The sequence below is a fragment of the Microtus pennsylvanicus genome, chromosome 1, assembly GCF_037038515.1.
Source record: "Microtus pennsylvanicus isolate mMicPen1 chromosome 1, mMicPen1.hap1, whole genome shotgun sequence".
NCBI classification, from domain to species: domain Eukaryota; kingdom Metazoa; phylum Chordata; class Mammalia; order Rodentia; family Cricetidae; genus Microtus; species Microtus pennsylvanicus.
The window spans coordinates 147,816,462-147,837,906 of NC_134579.1; the positions used below are offsets into that span (position 1 = coordinate 147,816,462).

General features: G+C 45.8%; 2 protein-coding genes across 3 annotated transcripts in view; both read left to right on the forward strand.

Moving 5' to 3' along the window:
* LOC142860656 (elongin BC and Polycomb repressive complex 2-associated protein-like) overlaps nucleotides 1–15,575 on the forward strand; it is a 103,802-nt gene extending 88,227 nt beyond the window's left edge. The window contains exon 2 of one of the 2 annotated variants that reach the window (XM_075992187.1): nucleotides 13,487–15,555. In XM_075992187.1, coding sequence (XP_075848302.1) covers nucleotides 13,699–14,820 — 1,122 coding nt within the window. In that variant the 5' untranslated portion in view covers nucleotides 13,487–13,698 and the 3' untranslated portion in view covers nucleotides 14,821–15,555. Of the gene's footprint in view, nucleotides 1–13,207 lie in introns of those variants that run through there. The other variant, XM_075992176.1, reaches the window with a different exon arrangement.
* LOC142860649 (vomeronasal type-2 receptor 26-like) overlaps nucleotides 1–21,445 on the forward strand; it is a 134,320-nt gene that overhangs the window by 63,550 nt on the left and 49,325 nt on the right.

Below are 21,445 nucleotides of genomic sequence, written 5' to 3' on the forward strand. Positions count from 1 at the left end.
TCTGGTGCCTATGTAGTGGGACCTCCTGGTGCTTTTAAACTTGTTATTCTGATCCCAGCACAGCTGAGGCTAAACTTGAGATGGAAGCTGCACTGACTGCATGAGCTCACTCAATACGACTAGATGGTAAGTCAGGTTCTCTATGCTACCAGGAGGCTCTGTCACATGTCTCCGTTCACCAGACATTGCAATGACATCTCTCCTGTTTCAGAACACTGATTTTGGGTCCTGGTTGACATTCACTGAACAGTTAGAGCACATCATTATGGTTTGGCGTCTTAAGAGAAGGAAGTGATATAAACTCCCCTAGGGATTCCTAGGTGCCACCAAGGTGAGCATCTAGGACACAAGCAGTCCTGCTGTAAGTGGGGCTTCCAGAGCTCAGCACTGGAAACTTCTGGAAAGTGGGAGAAGGCTATCATGAGAAACCACGGCAGATCACTGACTCCCAGAAATCAGGAACACACAAATCTCCAATTGTGTGTGTTCACACATATCCACAAGAGAGTAAGAGAAAGAGAGAATAAAGAGAGCTAGAGAGAGAGAGAGAGAAAGATATATATATATATATGTTGTCCCAGCACAACAGCCTTTCCTTTCTCAGTATATATGTATATGTATATATATATATATATATATATATATATATATATATATACACATACAGAGAGAGAGAAAATAAAAGCATCATATATAAATACACACACACACACACACACACACACACACACACACACACACATATATATATATATATATATATATATATATATATATATATATAGAGAGAGAGAGAGAGAGAGAGAGAGAGAGCTCTATTGTCTAATGGAATTCTGCACAAAACTAGAGTACCTGTGATGAGACCCAGCTCTTCCAGGTAAACACTGAGATGTTCCAGGCAAACCAGGCCCCTCCAGCTGATACCATGGCTTCTAGCACACAATCACATGCTAGGAAAGTAGAGCCTCCACACACAATAACAGCAGGTAGTAGTACCTCATGCAAGCCACCGCCTGTCAGCTCCTTTTCAAATGCATGCTAGGAACTACACATTACCTGCCTCAATCCCTGATTTTTGTGCCTGAGACCAGAAGCCCTGGTTTTCATTAGGAGAGAACAGAAAAGGTAGAGGCCACATCTCATGGCCACTGTCACTCACGGTCTGCCTGTCCCCTGAGGAGAATTTAGGATATGAGGTTTGGCACAGCCTCCTACAAATCGAGAGTTCAAAGGCTGAAGGTGAGGTTGACATTGCCTACAGCCCCATGAAGTTTGAAACAATGGATACCTATTGTCCACGGCTCCATCAGTGAGGATCATCAGCCGGTCTTTCAGGTCATTTCTTTCCCTGGTCATCAGTTGCAGCTCTGTGGTCAGCCTCTCCTCTTGCTTCTTTATCTGCTTCTTGCTCAGGAGCATTGGATGGGATGCTGGCTCTGTAGTGGTTTCTGTGTATAGGTATAAAACAGGTGAAACTGCATAGTCAAAAGGCATAGGAGAATGACAGACCATCCTGAGTCCCAAACAGAAAATTGTGTCTGAAACCCAGTGACAACCAAAATATTCTAGGCCAGGTTGACAGGCCCATGTGTGGTTCTCAAATCTCCCATCACTCTAGAGATGTGGCTCTGTAGGCATCCACAGCTTATTTCAGCCTCCCTATAATTCTTCAGGTGACTACAGAGACCACCTCTTCAGGAATATTCACAGAAGAACAGGATGCAGCATGGTCCAGAGACCTGAAGCCTGCTGTGATTTAGAAGCCAGGAGAAAAATGGCAGAGTGGACAAGCAGTCAGATGTTATGAGGAGGCCAGATCTCATTGCTGGTTACTCATGGCCCATGCTGTGGATTGGAAAGTCAGGCAGGGCTCCATCATGGTCAAGAGACTCACCCAGTCACCCATTGACAGCCCAGATCATTGAACTGACACTCAGTAGCCATTCTCTGCTCTGGTTCCATAACTCTGACAGAAGATTGGTCACCCTGTGATCTAAATGCCATCCTCAACTGCTGATTCAGAACCCTAAGGGGGTCACTGTCAGGGAAAGGAGGTCAGAGGAATTCTCCTGAGCAGACTGCTGAACACTCTGAGGTTTAAAGGTCTCGGCCAGGAGCACATTTGTCTCCATGGGAACAGTGTTAGACAGACAGTGAACCTAAAGGCAACTACTACAGGTGTAGTGTAGTGATGTCTGACAAAAGATGGGGACACATTCGTCCTTCCCTGCCTCCTGCTGGTCTTTTTCTGTCCCAACATAACACCCCAAACCACAGTAAAGGTAAGAGCTAAATGGTGGTCCCAGCACAACAGCCTTTCCTTTCTCAGTCTCTGGCTCACAAGATGGACAAGCTAATATTCTGGAATCTTTGATTTTTGGGAAGTATGATAATCAGGGATGTCCATCTTATTCTCTGAGGCTCCAGTTCCTCAGCTCCGTTACTGGGTAGCCCACCTCAAGTGCACCTCCTTTGGCAATCTCCCCATTTCCTGCCCATGACTCACTGGGTCTTTTCCAGAAGTGAACGGTAGCTTTCTTCTGCCTCTCTCTGGTCTCTGGACCCTCTCCATTCTGTCTCCCAAATACGCGACGCCTCAGTCTTGAGAACATGACTGATGCTCTACCTCTAGGGACTGAGGAATGTCCTAATGGCAGTTGGTGTTGCTACAACAAGGTGACATCATGGGATTCCAAGAGATCTCCAGGATACAATGGAATGTCCAGAGATGCGACCGCTGATGTCATGGCTAACTGCTTTTGCCACCCTGCTAAGTAGCTTTCCAGTACTGACCAGAAGACCAGCTGACCTTTCTAGGAGCCTCTCTGGGAAGACAGAGGAAACCAATCAGCACCTCCCCTTCTAAACCTGGTGTTTCCTTGGCTTGACTGAAAGACTCATAACCTTTCCCATGATGAGAACTAACCTAATATTTCAAAAGATTGCAGAGGTATGACTCATTCTTTCTCAAAGTCCATCAATATGAAGACTTAAATATTCATGAGAAACGACTTTAATATGAACATAAATGAGGAAAGGTCACCTTCCTCAAGTCAGTGTTAGAAAGCATATTAAGGAAGAACGTACAGGCTGGTTACAGTGTGAGCCTTGAGAGAAGGGTACAGTCATAGAAGCCACATGCTTAACTTCAGGAAATTGCCCCTGGATTACTAAGCACATAGAGAAAGAACCCATCAGGGTGTTGGCAAAAGTGTGATGATCGATTTGCACAGGAATCTAACATAGTGGGTCCCCCAGGAGAAAAAGCCCACAGGCTGAGTTTTGTGCTCTCCACTCTGCTCCAAAGAGGAAAATGCAGGATAGTTGCAGGCCTTGGTGAGTTACAGTGAAATTCTGGATAGTGGGAAAATGAAGTTAACAGATGTAGACATACCTCAGATGCAGAGTGGCTGAATAGCATGTAGCAAGTCCTGGGTTCAATGACCACTGCTGTCTCACTGGCCTTGGTGGCCGCAGATGTAATTTTAGCACCTGTGAAGTAGAAGCAGGATGACATAAGCTCAAGGTGAACCTGCAAAGCCAGTGTGAGGACAGCTTGGGCGATATGAAACCCTGTCTCAACAAATAAAGCACTAATCTACCCTACCTCCAAGGTCTCACCTAACAATCCTTTCTTTCTGTATTGGTATTTCAGATGGACTTTTTGTAACCCATAGTCTCTATTTCACCACCCAACCATAGCATCCTGAGTGCTGGACTCATAGGAGGGAACTGATCACCTGTGTGGTTCTTTTTTAAAAATGCTCCAAGATCCCCGCGGCAGTAGGCAGCAGAAATGCTGTAGGTCCCAAATGGTGGCTTCAGGCCATGTAGTGGCAGGCAGCAGGCTCTGGCAGCAGCCAGTCCCAGGCAGAAATGGCTGCAGGTCCCAGAGCGGTGGCCTGAGTGGTGGCAGCGGGCCATGTGGCGGCAGACAGCGGGCCCTGGTAGCAGCCAGTCCCAGGCAGGGACAGCTGCTGGTCCCAGAGCAGTGGCAGCGGGCAATGTGGCGGCAGACAGCGGGCCCTGGGAGCAGCCAGTCCCAGGCAGGGACAGCTGCTGGTCCCAGAGCAGTGGTGGAGGGCCATGTGGCAGCATACAGTGGGCCCTGGGAGCAGCCAGTCCCAGGCAGAGACAGCTGCTGGTCCCAGAGCAGTGGTGGCTGGCCATGTGGCAGCAGGCAGTGGGCCACAGGCAGAGATGGCTGCTGGTCCCTGAGCAATGGCTGGTCCCAGGCAGGGAGACACATGGCTGACAGGCAGAAGACAGAAACATGGATAGACTTGACATGCAGGGTGAGGTTGAATGTTTATTCAGGGGGTTATGGAGGAGGAAGGGTGAAGGGTGGGGGGGAAAGAGAGAGAGAGAGAGAGAGAGAGAGAGAGAGAGAGAGAGAGAGAGAGAGAGAGAGAAGAGGGGAAAGAGAGAAGAGGGGAAAGAGAGATAGGAAAGAGACAGAGAAGGGGGGAAGCAGCCGGAAGCAGTCTTGAGAGTTCGCCGCCCCAGTTTCTTTTGGCTGTGCTGCCTGGTCTCCTGCTTTTTATTATAAGGAAGACCTGGGAATGTTGTGCTTTCCTGTCCCTTTAAGGGACAAGCCACGCCCACTCCCATTACCTCTGACCTGCCCACCGCCATCTTGGGCCCTTCCTTTTCTGCTTCCTTGAAGGGCTTACTTTTTATTATAAGGAAGACCTGGGAATGTTATGGTTTTGGTCCCTTTAAGAGACAAGCCACTCCCACTCCCTCCCCCATCCGCTGAGGCAGGCTGATCTTCAGCTTCTGGTGTGAGCTCGCTTTTTTTTCCATCTTCCTCTCGGAGAGGCAGTTTCGCTTCTGCCTCTCTCCCCACTTCTCTGCTTCCCCCTTCTCTGTCTCTTTCTCCTCTTCTCTCTCTCTCTCTCTCTCTCTCTCTCTCTCTCTCCCCCTCTCTCTCTCTGCGCCCCCTTCACCCTTCCTCCTCCATAACCCCCTGAATAAACATTCAACCTCACCCTGCATGTCTTGTCTATCCATGTTTCTGTCTTCTGCCCTCCTGCCACGTGTCTCCCTGCCTGGAACCAGCCATTGCTCAAGGACCAGAAGCCTACTCTGCCTGGGTCCCACTGCCTGCTGCCACATGACCAGCCACCACCACCGCTCGGGCCACCGCTCTGGGACCGGCAGCCATTTCTGCCTGGGACTGGCTGCTCCAGGGCCTGCTGCCTGCCACCACATGGCACGCCGCCACCATTTGGGACTTACAGCATTTCTGCTGTTTCTGCTGCGGGGATCTTGGAGCATTTTTAAAAAAGAACAACACCCTGGAAGTCAGCTCCTTTGCAGTCTTCCTGCGTTTTAGTCAGAGAGGTAAGAGCAAGCCTTTCACTGTACCCAGATAGAAAATTGAGACCTCAATAGACTCATGCTTTCTAAAGTGTTAAACACATGGCATGGCCCAGAGATGTTGTTATATCCTGGCCTGGGGCTGGAGTCCCCCGGGTGTTTCCTGGTTGAGTCCTGCCCTACCTGACCCATGGTATAGCTCATACCTGTGGCTGTGTGGTGGCCCAGGTACACCCCAAGTCTTCCTGTGTCCATAATGCACTTATTACCTCTCATACCCTTCCCCACAACACATCCATTTCTTCTATTGTGAATTTTCTAAGCAGTTCATCTATTATTGAAAACAAGTTTGTGGCAAAAAGGACAGCCCAAAAAATCAATAAAGAAACAGATATGAATGTCCCAGGGCTCATGGACATCACTGATGCATCTGCTTACCTTAGACGGCGTTGTCATTGAGGAAGAGCACACCAGGAACAGGCCAATGATGTTGGAAAAATACACTAAAGTCTAAAGGAGAGGCACATTCATCTTCCCATCTTTCTCCCTTGACTCATTTTCCCCATCTGCACTTGTTATACTCCTTCCCCTTAATTGTGTTTGTGATTTGTCCCCTATTTTTTTTTTTTTGAAAGACAGGTTATCAGGTAGTCCAGGCTGACTTCCAATTTGCAACTAAGGATAACCTTGAGCTACTGTTCCTCCTCCCTCCACATCCTTAGTGCAGGCATTCTGGGTGTGTACCACTATACCCAACTTACATGGTGCTGGGACCCAAACCCAGAACCTCATCACACTAGGCAAGGACTGTCCCAACTAAGGCACATCTTTAGACACTCACTGGTCATGCACTAGTGTCCAGGAACATGTCTTCCATGACATTCATTTCTGTTGTGATTTCAGAGAGAACTTGTTGATTTGAAATATTGTAAATGCATGTAAAATACTATGTAACATTTTAGAACGAGCTATTATGGTTTATATCTGTTAAGCCACTTATGAGCTAAAGGCTTTGTCTGCTGGAGGTCCCTCTGTGTGCTGTGATTATGAATAATGAATAGAGAATTGCCTTGGCAGAGTGATAGGGGAGAACTTGTGTAGGCAGGGAAGACAGAACTGAATGTTGAGAGAAAGAAGGCATAGTCAGTGAGACGCCATGGAGTCATCAGAGTCAGACTTGCCAAACATTTGCCAGTAAGCCACTGCCATGTGGTGATATACAGATTAACAGAAATGGGTTAAATTAAGATGTACGAGGTTGACAATAAGAAGATAGAGCTAATGGGCCAAGCAGTCTTTTACTTAATAGAGTTTCTTGTGGTTATTTTTGTGCTAAGCTAACTGGTTTGCCAACATGAACAAGTAGGCACTTCTCCTGCAGAGAAGTTCTGGAAACTTCAGAAGGTGTGGCCTAACTAGACGAAGTATATCTTTGAGGGAATGTGTTTGGTGGCTGGGTCTTGGACCCTTGGAAACTTCTTCTTCTTCTTCTTCTTCTTCTTCTTCTTCTTCTTCTTCTTCTTCTTCTTCTTCTTCTTCTTCTTCTTCTTCTCTCCTTCTCTCTCTCTCTCTCTCTCTCTCTCTCTCTCTCTCTCTTCCTACCTTCCTCCCCTCTTTTGCTTCCTGTCTTTGGTGAGCAGATCACTTCAATTTCACTGTGATATAATTACTTCTTACAAGATGAGGGACATGGAACCATCTTATCAAGGACAGCAATCCCCAAAGCTATAAATTGAAATTATTCCTGCCTCTTTAAGTGGTTTTCTTGGGGAATCCTGCCACAGTAATATGATGTCAAACCAACTAACATGACTGTAGTGAAAATTCATCAAAGGCTTCATTTTGAATGCCCAATAATAAACTCCATAGGACAAGAAAGTATGTGGGGAGTCCTCCTGCAGTTCAGGACACTGGAGGATTATAGAGATTAAACTGATTGTCCCTTTATCAAGCTATGACAGGACACAGATCTGCTTTGTTTTGTTTCTTAGTTTTTTGTTCCTAGTCAAATGAATACATTTGAAAGCCTAGTGACCCATGGAGAATATGTCATTGTTCTCTTTAGTCTGGGCAGAGTGCTGGGATTCCTCAATCCACAATGCTGAGTGAACCATCTGATCAGCTCTGTCACCAAAGGAATATACCTATATATGATAAAGGAAATATACAGCAAGCCAATTGCCAACATCAAAGTAAATGGAGAGAAAATCCCAGCGATCCCACTGAAATCAGAAATAAGACAAAGTTGTCCACTTCCTCCATATCTATTCAGTATAGTTATTGAGATCCTAGCTACAGCAATAAGACACCAAAAGGAGATAAAGGGGAAAAAAGTCAGAAAAGAAAAGTAAAACTCTCATTGTCTGCTGATGATATAATAGTTTACATAAGCGACCCCAAAAGTTCTACCAAGGAACTTCTCCAACTCACAAACATTTTCAGTAATGTATCAGAATACAAGATTAACTGAAATCAGTAGCCCTCCTGTACACAGGAGATAAATGGGCTGAGAAAGAGATCAGAGAAACATCACTCTTTTCAATAGCTACAAATAACATAAAATATCTTGCAGTAACTCTAACCAAACAAGTGGAAGACTTGTATGACAAGAACTTTAAATCTTTGAAGAAAGAAATTGAGAAAGATACCAGAAAGTGGAAAGATCTCCCATGATCTTGGGTAGCTAGAATTAACATAGTAAAATGGCAATCTTACCAAAGCAATCTACAGATTCCATGCATTGCCCATCAAAATCCCACCAAAATCCTTCACAGACCTTGAATAATGGTATTCAACTTCATAAGGAAAAGCAAAAAACTCAGGATAGCCAAAACAATTCTGTACAATATAAAACTTCTGGAGGCATCACAATCCCATATAGTAGAGACTTAAAACTCTACTATTGAGCTTCACTATTGAAAACAGCCTGGCATTGGCATAAAAACAGAAAGGAGGTACAATGAAACTGAATCAAAGCCCTGGATGTTAAACCATTCACCTTCAAAAACCTGATTTTTTTTACAAAGAAGCAAAAAAATAATCAAATGGAATAAAGAAAGAATATTGAAGAAATGATGCTGATATAACTGGATATCAACATGTAGAAGAATAAAATTGATCCATATCTACCACTATGCACAAAACTCAAATCAAATTGGATCAAATACCTCAATATAAAACCAGTCACACTGAACATCATAGAAGAGAAATTCAGAAGTATCCTTGAAGCCTGCCACAGGAGACCACTTCCTATAATTGACCTTACTAGCATAGACATTGAGAGAAACAATTAATAAATGAGAACTCCTGAAAATAAAAAGTTTAGTAAAGCAAAGGACACATTCAACAAGACAAAAGGACAGCCTACAGACTGGGAAAAGATCTTCACCAACTCCACATCAGACAGAGGTCTGATCTCCAAAATATACAAATATCTCAAGAAATTGGTCATCAAAAGAACAAATAATCCAATTTAAAAAATGGGGTACAGACCTAAACAAAGAACTCTTATCAGAGGAATCTAAACTGTTGAAAGACAAGGAAATGCTCAACATCCTTAGTCATCAGATAAACGCAAATCAAAACAACTCGGAAATTCTATCTAAAACCTGTGAGAATGGCCAAGATCAAAAATACTGATGACAGCTTATGCTGGAGAGATTGTGGGGTAAAGGGAACACTCCTTAATTGCTGGTGGGAGTGCAAGCTAGTACAGCCCCTTTGGATATCGGTGTGTGTTTTCTTAGAAAATTAGAAAAGAACGTTCTTGAAGATGCAGTAATACCACTTTTGGGTATATATCCAGAGGATGCTCAATCGCACCCAAAGGACATGTGCTTATGTATGTTCATAGCAGCATTGTTTGTCATAGCCAGAACCTGGAAACAACTTAAATGCCCCTCGATCGAAGAATGGATAAGGAAAATGTGATACATTTAGAAAATGGAGTACTGCGTAGCAGAGAAAAGTAACAACATCTTGAAATTTGCAGGCTAATGGATTGATCAGGAAACATCATTTTAATAAGGTATCCCAGACTCAGCAACACAACATAATATGTACTCACTCATAAATCATTTTTAAATGTAAAGCAAAGAAAACCAGCCTAAGAATCACAATCCCAGATAATCTAGACCCTAAGAGAGACACATATAGATCTAATCTACATGACTGAGGTAGGAGGAGCGCGGGCCCCTTGTTCCATTCTACTGCCCGGCTAGCTTATAGCTGAAATAACCACACAGAAATTAATTAAATTACTGTCTGGCCCATTATATCTAGCCTCTTTTTGGCCTACTCTCACTTCTGATCTAACATATTTTTTTTTAATGTGTGTTTACCACGAGGTCGTGGCTTATTAGGAAAGATTCAGCGTGTCTGACTCTGGTGACTTCGTGGCGGCTCCAGAGCTAGCAGAAATAGTACTTCCACCATTTTGAAATTGGAGAGAGGTGGAGCCAGCATCTAGAGCAGCTGCAACCAAGCTGCTTAACATTTTAAATGCTCTTCAAGGCGGTAGAGAATCTTCAATTACTCCCAGTGGTATACTCAAAAAAAAGGTAGGGATCTGAACAGAGAACTTTTGAGAAAGAAACAACTAAAAATATATCTCAAAAAAGTGTTATATATCACTTATACTCATGAAATTTCAATTTAAAACTGCTTGAGAATTCTTTTCCCACCAGCCAGTATGATAAAAAGCAAAAGAAACAATTGACAACACATGCTGATAAGGATGGGGAACTTTCATTCACTGTCAGTGGGATAGTAAGTGATGAAGCCACTATAGAAATCATGTGAAAATATTCAAACATAGAGAAATATATTTACCATATGACACAGCAAATGTCATTTACAAAATATTCATCACAGCAGGGTATGGTGGCACGTGCCTTTAATAAAACATATAGGAGGCATAGGAAGGTAAATCTCTGAATTTGAGCTAGTCTGGTCTACACAGATAGTAGATTTAGTTTCAGGAATGGCCAGATCTTACCAAGGAAAGGGTGTCTCATATATATTACCAAATACCTATTTTTCTAATGGTAAATATCAGTAATCTTTGCAAGACGATCTTTGAAATCCATATGCATATTTCCTTCCACATGGTAAAAAGGACTGAAATTAGTCGTTAAAGAATGTTCTTTATTTCACTTTTTTAAATTTCATTTTATATTCCAACCAATCCTCTGTCCCCTTGTTGCCTCCCCTCAGCCCACTCCCTTGCCCCTCCCAAAGTATAGGGTTTCCCATGGGGAATCAATAAAACCTGGCATATTAAGTTGAAGCAGGGCCAAGCTCATTCCTCCTCCCATCTTAAGGCTGAGCATGGCATTCCACGATAGGGAATGGGCTCCAATAAGCAAGTTCATGCATCAGGGATAGATTCTGGTCCCTCTGCCAAGAGCTCCTGAGATAGGCCAAGCAACACAACTTTCTCGCACATGCAGAAGGCCTAGTTCAGTTACATGGAGACTCCACAGCTGCAGGTCTAGAGTTCACAAGTTTTCACAACCTTGGTTCAGCTCTGTCTGTAGACTTCCTTCTCACCTCTCTTGCTTATACTATAAACCCTTCTGTCTCTCTTTGACTGGATTCCCGGAGCTCGGTCTGGTGCTTGGTGGTGGATCTCTGCATCTGGTTCTATCAATTACTGTATGAAGGCTCTATGATGGTAGTTAGGAGAGTCACCAATCTGACTACAGTGGAATCTACTTCACTCACCCTCTCCACTGTTGCTAGGAGTCTTAACTTTGGTCATCCTTGTGGATTCCTGGGAATTTCCCTAGGACAAGTTTTCTCTCTTCAATTCAAAAAAAAAAAAATGAGCTGTTTATTTCTTCCTCTAAGAAGAAATTTTATTTTGGGCAGAGAAGAAAAGGATAAGTCTCTTCTGGGGGATCAAGTTCAATTAGAAAACTGTCAGTTTTGAAGTGTTGGATTTTATTTTCCTGTTTTTATGCATGTAATATATATTGGAGGATAATGTGTATGCATGCGCCAGTATTTTTGTGCATGCACAGAGTGTATGCTCATGCACATATATGTACCAATATTTCCCTGCCCTGTGTTAAGTCCTAGGTCCTCCCCGCTCTGTCCATGTCTAGGAAGGTGAACATCCAAACTGGCTAGGCTCCCACAAAGCCAGCACATTATGTAGGATCAAAACCCCTTGCCATTGTCCTTGGCGTCTTATCAGCTCTCATCGTTCGCCATGTTCAGAGAGTCCAGTTTTATCCCATGCTTTTTCAGTCACAGTCCAGCTGGCCTTGGTGAGCTCCCAATAGATCAGCTCCACTGTCTCAGTGGGTGGGTGCACCCCTCGTGGTCCCGACTTTTTGCTCATGTTCTCCCTCCTTCTGCTCCTCATTGGGACCTTGGGAGCTCAGTCCAGTGCTCCAGTGTGGGTCTCTGTCTCTATCTCCATCCATCACCATATGAAGGTTCTATGATGATATGCAAGATATTCGTCAGTATTGCTCTAGGATAGGGTCATTTCAGGTTCCCTATCCCCAGCTGCCCAAGGAATTAACTGGGGACCTAGGCTTGGGCACCTGGGAGCCACTCTAGGTTCAAGTCTTTTGCCAACCCTAAGGTGGCTCCCTTAACTAAGAATTGTGCTTCCGTGCTCCCCTATCCAACCTTCCTTTATCCCAATCCTGCTTTTCCCCCAAGTTTCCCCCTTCCTCCCCTTCTCCCTTTTCTCTCCCCATCTCCCCTTACCCCCATCCCACCCCACCCCCAAGATCTCAATTTTCTCCCTGGCAACTTTGTCTACTTCCCATAGCCAAGAGGATAACTATATGTTTTTCCTTTGGTTCACCTTCTTACTTAGCTTCTTTAGGATCACCAATTGTAGGCTCTGTGTCCCTTATTTATGGCTAGAAACCAATTGTGAGTAAGTACATCCCATATTCATCTTTTTGGGTCTGGGTTACCTCACTCAGGATAGTGTTTTCTATTTCCATCCATTTGCATGCAAAATTCGAGAAGTCGGTGTTTTTACCGCAGCATAGTACTCTAATGTGTAGATATTCCACACTTTCTTCATCCATTCTTCCATTGAAGGGCATCTAGGTTGTTTCCAGGTTCTGGCTATTACAAATAATACTGCTATGAACATAGTTGAACAAATGCTCTTGTCATATGATAGGGCATCTCTTGGGTATATTCCCAGGAGTGGTATTGCTGGATCCAGGGGTAGGTTGATCCCGAATTTCCTGAGAAACCGAAACACTGATTTCCAAAGTGGTTGCACAAGATTGCATTCCCACCAGCAATAGATGAGGGTACCCCTTCCTCCACAGCCTCTCCAGCAAAGGCTATCATTGGAGTTTTTTATTTTAGCCATTCTGACAGGTGTAAGATGATATCTCAAAGTTGTTTTGATTTGCATTTCCCTGATCGCTAAGGAGGTTGAGCATGACCTTAAGTGTCTTTTGGCCATTTGAACTTCCTCTGCTGAGAATTCTCTGTTCAGGTCAGTGCCCCATTTTTTAATTGATTAATTAGCATTTTAAAGTCTAGTTTCCTGAGTTCTCTGTATATTTTGGAGATCAGACCTTTGTCTGTTGCGGTGTTGGTGAAGATCTTCTCCCAGTCAGTAGGTTGCCTTTTTGTCTTGGTGACAGTGTCCTTTGCTTTACAGAAGCTTCTCAGTTTTAGTGGGTCCCATTTATTCAATGTGGCCCTTAATGTCTGAGCTGTTGGGGTTACATATAGGAAGCGATCTCCTGTGCCCATCTGATGTAGGGTACTCCCCACTTTCTCTTTTATCAGTTTCAGTGTGTTCTGACTGATAGTGAGGTCTTTAATCCATTTGGACATGAGTTTTGTGCATGGTGATAGATATGGGTCTATTTTCATTCTTCTACAGGTTGACATCCAGTTATGCCAGCACCATTTGTTGAAGATGCTTTCTTTCTTCCATTGTATACTTTTGGCTCCTTTATCAAAAATGAGGTGTTCAAAGAAAGAAGCCGAGAGGGCGGAAGGCGCCCTCCCCGCCGCTGGGCCCGGGCACCGGGCGCCGGGCCGGGGTCCTTCCCGCCGGCTGTGAGTGCGGCCGCTTTGTTTGCCCCTGCCTCAGCGTTGAGGGGGGTGCGCCGGGAACGCGGCGGCAGGAAGCGCGACCGATTGCACCGGGGACGCGCGGGGGACCCAGGAGTCCGGCCGCCGCGAGGGCCGCGTGACGAGACCGCGGAGGGACCCGGAGCACCGCCGCGGGTCCCTGGTGGCGGGCCCGGGGCGCCCGTGAGCACAGACCTCCCGTCGACGGGGGGCGATGTTCCCCTGGCCAGCGGGCTCTTCGGGCCGCCGGGGCATCCCGCCGTTGGGATCAGGGCCCCCGCAGTGGGCGACCCCCAAGGCTGCTCCATGGAGACTCTGTGTCCTCCTCCCCGCCTGACAGTGCCCGCGTCCCCGCGGGGGTCTCCCTGCTCGCCCACGCCCCGGAAACCGCGTCGGGGGACCCCGGAGTTCTCCCCGCTGTGCCTGCGTGCCCTCGCCTTCTGCGCCCTTGCCAAACCCCGGCCGTCCGCCCTGGGCCTGGGGGCTGGAGAGCTGGCGCCGCGGACCCCGGTACTGCTGGGCCCCCCGGCCTCGCCATGCACCGGCGGCAGGGCTGTGGACAGTCTGAAGCACCTCGGGGGACAGGTCGGGCCACCGAGCGACGTGAGCTCCGCGGCCCGCGAGGATGCAGGAATCGCGGTGTGCCCAGGCGGCGAAGAAGAGGAAGAGGGCGGAGGCGGCTTCCCGCACGTCGGTTCTGGTTCCTGCGCACCTCCCGGTTGCTGCCCTGCTCCCCGGCGTCCTCGGGATTCTCCGACCAGCTCCGCCTGGTCCCCGCCCAGGCCAGCCCCGAGTCTGGAGTTCCAGCCTGATGCAGCTAGCAGTCCGCCTCATGAGCCCAGCTCCCAGCTTCCTCCGCCACCTGCGGGCCTCTCCCCGGAACCTGCGTCTCCGGAGCAGCCTGTGCCGGCCTCGGCGGCTGCATCTGGTGGAGACCCTGCCCCGGCCGCGCCCGAGGCACCCGCGCTCAGCCCTTCGACGGCAGACGCAGCGCCGGACGCGCCCAGTGATCTCCGCCAGGAACATTTCAATCGCCTGATCCGCCGCTCGAAACTTTGGTGTTATGCGAAGGGCTTCGCCCTGGACACTCCAAGTTTGCGCCGAGGGCCCGAGCGGCCGGCAGCCAAAGCCCGGGTAGCAGCCAAGAAACGCCGGCGGCCAGCGCTGCCTCCGCGCGGAGTGCAGCCCCGCCGGCCCGTCCCGACGCTCCCCACCTCGAGCACCTTTAGCCTCCTCGACTGCTTTCCCTGTCCACCAGCCCTGGTGGTGGAAGAGGATGGAGACTTAGGGCCGGCTTCCTCGCTTCGCCTCCAGGGAGACGAAAAGCCTCCGCCTGCCCACCCGCTGTGGAGGTGGCAGATGGGAGGACCCGCTGTCCCCGAGCCCCCGGGCCTCAAATCCTGGTGGGTCAACTTGGAAGAACCCTGAGCTTTAGACCTCTTCTCAGGGTTGGGGCCCCGGGCAGTCTGAGGACTCCAGGAGGGAGCCTTGATTCTCAGATTTGTCTGTCTTTTTGCATTTTATGGACTGTGTGCCGAGAACCGCAAATGACAGTGATCTTCAAGCACCTGAGAGGTCGGGGTGATAGTCCCTCATCTCGACCAATGAACCAAGGGATGGCTTCCGGAAAAGCCTTAACTGTAGAAGGCTGCATAACCAGCCCCATCCCTGCCCGCTCAGCGGGCGACCAGGGTCTTTATACCCCAGGGGAGCAAGGCGGCAACTGCCCAGAGACCAAAAGAAAGGGACGGAGGGAAGGACCTTGGTGATGGACAAACCGGTTGTTTCCGCATTTGAGGGCCAGTTCAGGGACATGGGGTTGCTGTGGGGTGGGAAAATGATTGACAACTCCCTGGGGGCATCCTCTACCCCCCACGGTTCAGACCTTTAACCCTTTACACCCCCTTTTCTATTCCTAGTCCTTCTCCCCAAGTTCAGGTGATTCTCCCATTGATGAGAGCCTCAGTCTCAACCAGCAGGGTTGAGCAACTTTACCCTTTTGTCCAGTTTTTGGGGTTTCCCTTGCCATAAGGTTTGATGAGTGGAAGAGTCCTCCAGCCCCACTTCCCTCCTCCCTTAAAGAGGAGGGCAGAGGGCCTAGTTGTGTGGCCCAAGGCTGGTTTATCCACGGGAACGGGCCAAAAATTCCCTGGGAAGATAATGGAAGGTGGAAGAAATCAATAAAATCAGATCAAAAAAAAAATGAGGTGTTCATAGGTTTGTGGGTTAAAATCCGGGTCTTCTATACGATTCCATTGGTCGACTTCTCTGTTTTTATGCCAGTACCACAATGTTTTCATCACTGCAGCTCTGTAATCGAGTTTGAAGTCAGGGATGGTAATGCGTCCAGACAATCCTTTATTGTATAGGATTGTTTTGGCTATCCTGGGTTTTTTGTTTTTCCATATAAAGTTGATTATTGTCCTCTCAAGATCTGTAAGGAATTTTGATGGGACCTTGATGGGGATTGCATTGAATCTATAAATTGCCTTTGGTAGAATTGCCATTTTTACTATGTTGATCCTCCCAATCCAAGAGCAAGGGAGGTCCTTCCATTTTCTGGTATACTCCTCAGTTTCTTTCTTCAATGCCTTAAAGTTCTTGTCAAATAGATCTTTCACTTCCTTGGTTAGGGTTACCCCAAGATATTTTATGCTGTTTGTGGCTATCGTGAAAGGTGAAGCTTCTCTGATTTCCCTCTCTGCTTCCATATCCTTTGTGTATAAGAGGGCGACTGATTTTTTGGAGTTGAGCTTGTATCCTGCCACATTACTAAAGGTGTTTATCAGCTGTAAAAGTTCATTGGTGGAGTTTTGGGGGTCGCTTATGTACACTATCATATCATCTGCAAATAACGAAACTTTCACTTCTTCCTTTCCAATTCAAACCCCCTTGATCCCCTTATGTTGTCTTATTGCTATGGCTAGAACTTCAAGCACTATATTGAAGAGGTATGGTGAGAGTGGACAGCATTGTCGTGTTCCTGAGTTTAACGGGATGGCTTTGAGTTTCTTTCCATTTAATTTGATGTTAGCTGTCGGCTTGCTGTATATAGCTTTTATTATATTTAGGTATGACCCTTGTGTCCCTAATCTCTCCAATACTTTTATCATAAAGGGATGTTGAATTTTGTCAAATGCTTTTTCAGCATCTAATGAGATGATCATATGGTTTTTTTCCTTCAGTTTATTTATATGATGGATTACATTGATAGATTTTCGTATGTTGAACCAGCCCTGCATCCCTGGGATGAAGCCTACTTGATCATAATGGATAATTTTTCTAATGTGTTCTTGGGTTCGGTTTGCCAGTATTTTGTTGAGGATTTTTGCATTGATGTTCATGAGTGAGATCAGCCTGTAATTCTCTTTCTTGGTTGAGTCTTTGTGCGGTTTTATTATCAGAGTAACTCTAGCTTCATAAAAGGAATTTGGCAGTGCCTCTTCTGTTTCTATATTGTGAAATACATTAAGGAGTATAGGTATTAGCTCTTCTTGGAAGTTCTGGTAGAATTCTGCATTGAAAACATCTGGTCCTGGGCTTTTTTTGGTAGGGAGGTTTTGATAACCTCTTCTAATTCTTCACTTTCGCGACTCACAGGTCTATTTAGACTGTTCACCTGGTCCTGATTTAACTTTGGTATATGATATTTATCTAAAAAAGTATCCATTTCCTTTACATTTTCCAGTTTTGTGGCATATAGGCTTTTGTAGTAAGATCTAATGATTCTCTGAATTTCCTCTGTGTCTGTGGTTATGTCCCTCTTTTCATTTCTGATCTTATTAATTTGCAAATTCTCTCTCTGTCGTTTGATTAGTTTGGATAGGGGTTTGTCAATCTTGTTGATTTTCTCCAGGAACCAGCTTTTTGTTTCATTGATTCTTTGGATTGTTTTCTGTGTTTCTATTTTGTTGATTTCAGCCCTCAGTTTGATTATTTCCAGTCTTCTACTCCTCCTAGGTGAGTCTGCTTCTTTTTTTTCTAGAGCTTTCAGGTGGGCTGTTAAGTCTCCAATATGTGCTATCTCTGTTTTCTTTAAGTGGGCACTTAGTGCTATGAACTTTCCTCTTAGGACTGCTTTCATAGTGTCCCATAAGTTTGAGTATGTTGTTTCTTTATTTTCATTGAATTCAAGGAAGACTTTAATTTCTTTCTTTATTTCTTCCTTAATCCAGGTATGGTTCAGTAGTTGACTGTTCAGTTTCCATGAGTTTGTAGGCTTTCTGGGGGTAGCATTGTTGTTGAATTCTAACTTTAATCCATGGTGGTCTGATAAGACACAGGTGGTTAGTAATATTTTTTTGTAGCTGTGTAAGTTAGCTTTGTTACCGAGTATGTGGTCAATTTTCGAGAAGGTTCCATGAGCTGCAGAGAAAAAGGTATATTCTTTCCTCTTTGGGTGGAATATTCTATAGATGTCTGTTAAGTCCATTTGCTTCATTACCTCCATTAATTCTCTAATTTCTCTGTTAGGTTTCTGTCTGATTGACCTGTCCATTGGTGAGAGAGGAGCGTTGAAGTCTCCTACTATTAGTGTGTGCGGTTTGATGGCTGCCTTGAATTTTAGCAATGTTTCTTTTACGTATGTGGGTGCTTTTATATTGGGGCATAGATATTCAGGATTGAGACTTCTTCCTGATGAATTGTTCCTGTTATGAGTATAAAATGTCCCTCTCCATCTCTTCTGATTGATTTAAGTTTGAAGTCAACTTTGTTAGAAATTAGTATGGCCACACCTGCTTGTTTCTTAGGTCCATTTGCTTGATAAGCCTTTTCCCAGCCCTTTACTCTGAGTAGGTGCCTGTCTTTGTGGTTGAGGTGTGTTTCTTGTAGACAGCAGAATGTTGGATCCTGTTTTCGTATCCAGTCTCTTAGCCTGTGCCTTTTTATAGGTGAGTTGAGCCCATTGACATTAAGTGATATTAATGACCAGTGGTTGTTAACTCCGGTCACTTTTTTAGTAGTAGGGTTTGTGTGTTTCCCTTCTTTGAGTTGCACTGGTGAAGGGTCTCTAGATGTCTGAGTTATTGAGGTCTTTGTTGGACTCCTTGGTTAGTGATTTTCCTTCTATTATTTTCTGTAAGGCTAGATTTGTGGCTACGTATTGCTTAAATTTGTTTTTATCCTGGAAAATTTTGTTTTCTCCATTTATGGTGAACGAAAGCTTGGCTGGATATAGTAGTCTGGGCTTGCATCCATGGTCTCTTAGCTTTTGCAGTACATCTATCCAGGACCTTCTGGCTTTCATGGTTTCCATAGAGAATTCAGGTGTAAGTCTGATAGGTTTACCTTTATAATTAAGTTGGCCTTTTTCCTTTGCGGCTCTTACTATTCTTTCTTTATTCTGTATATTTTGTGTTTTGATTATTATATGGCGAGGGGATGTTTTTTTTTTGATCCAGCCTATTTGGGATTCTGTATGCCTCTTGAACCTTCATAGGTACATCCTTCTTCAGGTTGGGAAAGTTTTCTTCTATAATTTTGTTAAGTATATTTTCTGGACCGTTGAGCTGCACTTCTTCTCCTTCTTCTACTCCAATTATTCTTAGGTTTGGTCTTTTTATTGTGTCCCATATTTCCTGAATGTTTTGTGATGAGAGTTTGTTGGACTTGCTGTTTTCTTTGATCAGTGCGTTTACTTTCTCTATGTTATCCTCAGACTCTGAGATTCTTTCTTCTATCTCTTGTATTCTGCTGGTTATGCTTGTTTCTGTAGTCTCTATTCGTTTACCTAGATTTTCCATGTCCAGCCGGCCCTCTGTTTGTGTTTTCTTCTTTGCCTCCATTTCATTTTTCAAATCATGAACTGTGTCCATTATCTGCTTGATTGTTTTTCCTTGCTTTCCTAGGGTATCATTCACTGATTTACTCAATTCCTCGAACTTTCTGTTATACTTCTCATCCATTTCTATAAGGGCGTTTTTTGTATGCTGTTTAAGGGTGTCAATCCCTGTGATGAAGTCAGTTTTTTCTCCTTCTTCTTGATTAAGGTGCTCATGTCCTCCTGTTGTGAGGTCGCTGGCTTCTGGTGGTTTCGTGTTGTTTTTCAGATTGTTGGGTGAATTCTTGCATCGGCGTCTCCCCATCTCTTCCTCCCAATATTCTCCTATGGATCTTCTTTTACAGGATCAGGTCTTCTTGCCAACTGATGTACCTTCCCAGTGATGTCACTCCCCCGTGATGTTTCTCCTGGAGTCCAGTTCAGATCTCCTTGCTGCTTGGTTAGCTTGCAAACAAAGGGCCCACCCTGCTTGCTGCAGGCAGGTTATGGAGACAAAGGAGCTACCACCTTCCCCTTTGCACTCACCTTCGGGTTCAGTCCCAGAGCCCAGGGAGGCTGAGCCAGGAGGCGCTCTGCCCCAAGAAGGGAGGGATGGAGGGAGACAGGGGGTAGGGGTATCTGGATGTAAGCTGGATGGGATAGGAAGAGAGAGGAGGTACCGTATTGTCCCATAGGTTGATCAGGAAGTGTAGGCGGGCTGTTCCCGGGTGCCGCAGCACTCACTCACCACAATGATGTTTCACTAGGTGTCCTGATCGAAACTCCTTGCTGCTTGGTTCGCTCGCAGACAAAGGGCCCACCCTGCTTGCTGCAGGTGGGCTATGGGGACAAAGAAGCCCCCGAGCTCCCCTTTGCCCTACGCTTTGGGTTAGGACCCAGCGCCCAAGCAGGCAGAGCAGAGAGGCGCTCTGTCACCAAGGAAGGGAGGGGGGGAGGGAGACAGGGGCTGGGGGGATCTGGATGTAAGCTGGATGGGATAGGAAGAGAGAGGAGGTACCGGGCAGTGTAGCCCTGTAGGTTGATCAGGAAGTGTAGGCGGGCTGTTCCCGGGTGCCTCAGCACTCACTCACCACAATGATGTTTCACTAGGTGCCCTGATCGCAACTCCGTGCTGCTTGGTTTGCTTGCAGACAAAGGGCCTACCCTGCTTGCTGCAGGTGGGCTATGGGGACAAAGAAGCCCCCGAGCTCCCCTTTACACTCCGCTTTGGGTTAGGACCCAGCGCCCAAGCAGGCTATGGTTTTTTTTAACTATTTTTATTATGAAGCTCTGGGCACAAGGAAATATGCAGACCCCTCGGATATGTTAATCACCACTGCTTGGGTAAGGGTGTAAGTGTTTTTTACTCTAACAAGTTCCAGAGATAGTCAAGGACAAAGAGAAGGGATTTACTTTAGTTTCCATTTTAAAGGCTTTAGTTCTGATTGGTTGTGTTCACTGTTTTGGGCCTGTGGTGAGATAGCCCCTTGTGGTGGCAGCACATGACAAGCCCTTCACTTGTACACATATGAGAGAGGACAGACTGGGCTCTCAGTGTCTCACTCAAAGGTGGCAAGCCTATGTGAAATCCTCCCTCCAGTCTCCATTTCTTATAGGTCCCCTCTGTTCCCCAAAGCACCATGGGCTGGAGTCCAAACCTTTACCACAGAGGCCTTCTGAGTATATTCTAGATGCACACTACCATAGCAGCCAAGAGGGGGAATTCAGACCAAAGCAAGATCTTTAACACACCTGGAAATAATGACTGATGGGAGATGTCAAGGCCAGTACTGTTGTGCCTCACAACCAAAATTCAGCTTAATGGTGTTCTAAGTGATGCCTCAGGGCAGGTTACAGGGACTGCATTGCTCAACTGGAGAGCAGGCTGATCTATTGTTGGTCCAGCTCTCTCCATTGACTCTCCTGATTCCTCATCACCATGTGATCTCCATCTCAAGGACTCCTGATACTGATGAGGCTGATTCTGTAGGGGAGCCAAGCAGATGGAGGTCACCCAGACTTAGGCTTTTAACCTCCAAAATTTGCGGCCAAACCAAACCGCTTCTTATAAATTATTCAGCCTTGGGTATTTTATTCAACAACCTGAAGCTAACTAAGATAGCAAATGTAAAGAAAAGTCAAGTCTTTTTTATGTAAGCAAAAGAAGAATAAATGAGAGAAATACACTATGTTTCTCTAAGGAAGGCTCAGTGTCGTAAAGGCGATATTTCTCAAATTAGCTCATTAGTGTAAATTAGTAAACAAAACTTCTATGTTTGGTGAAAACATAGT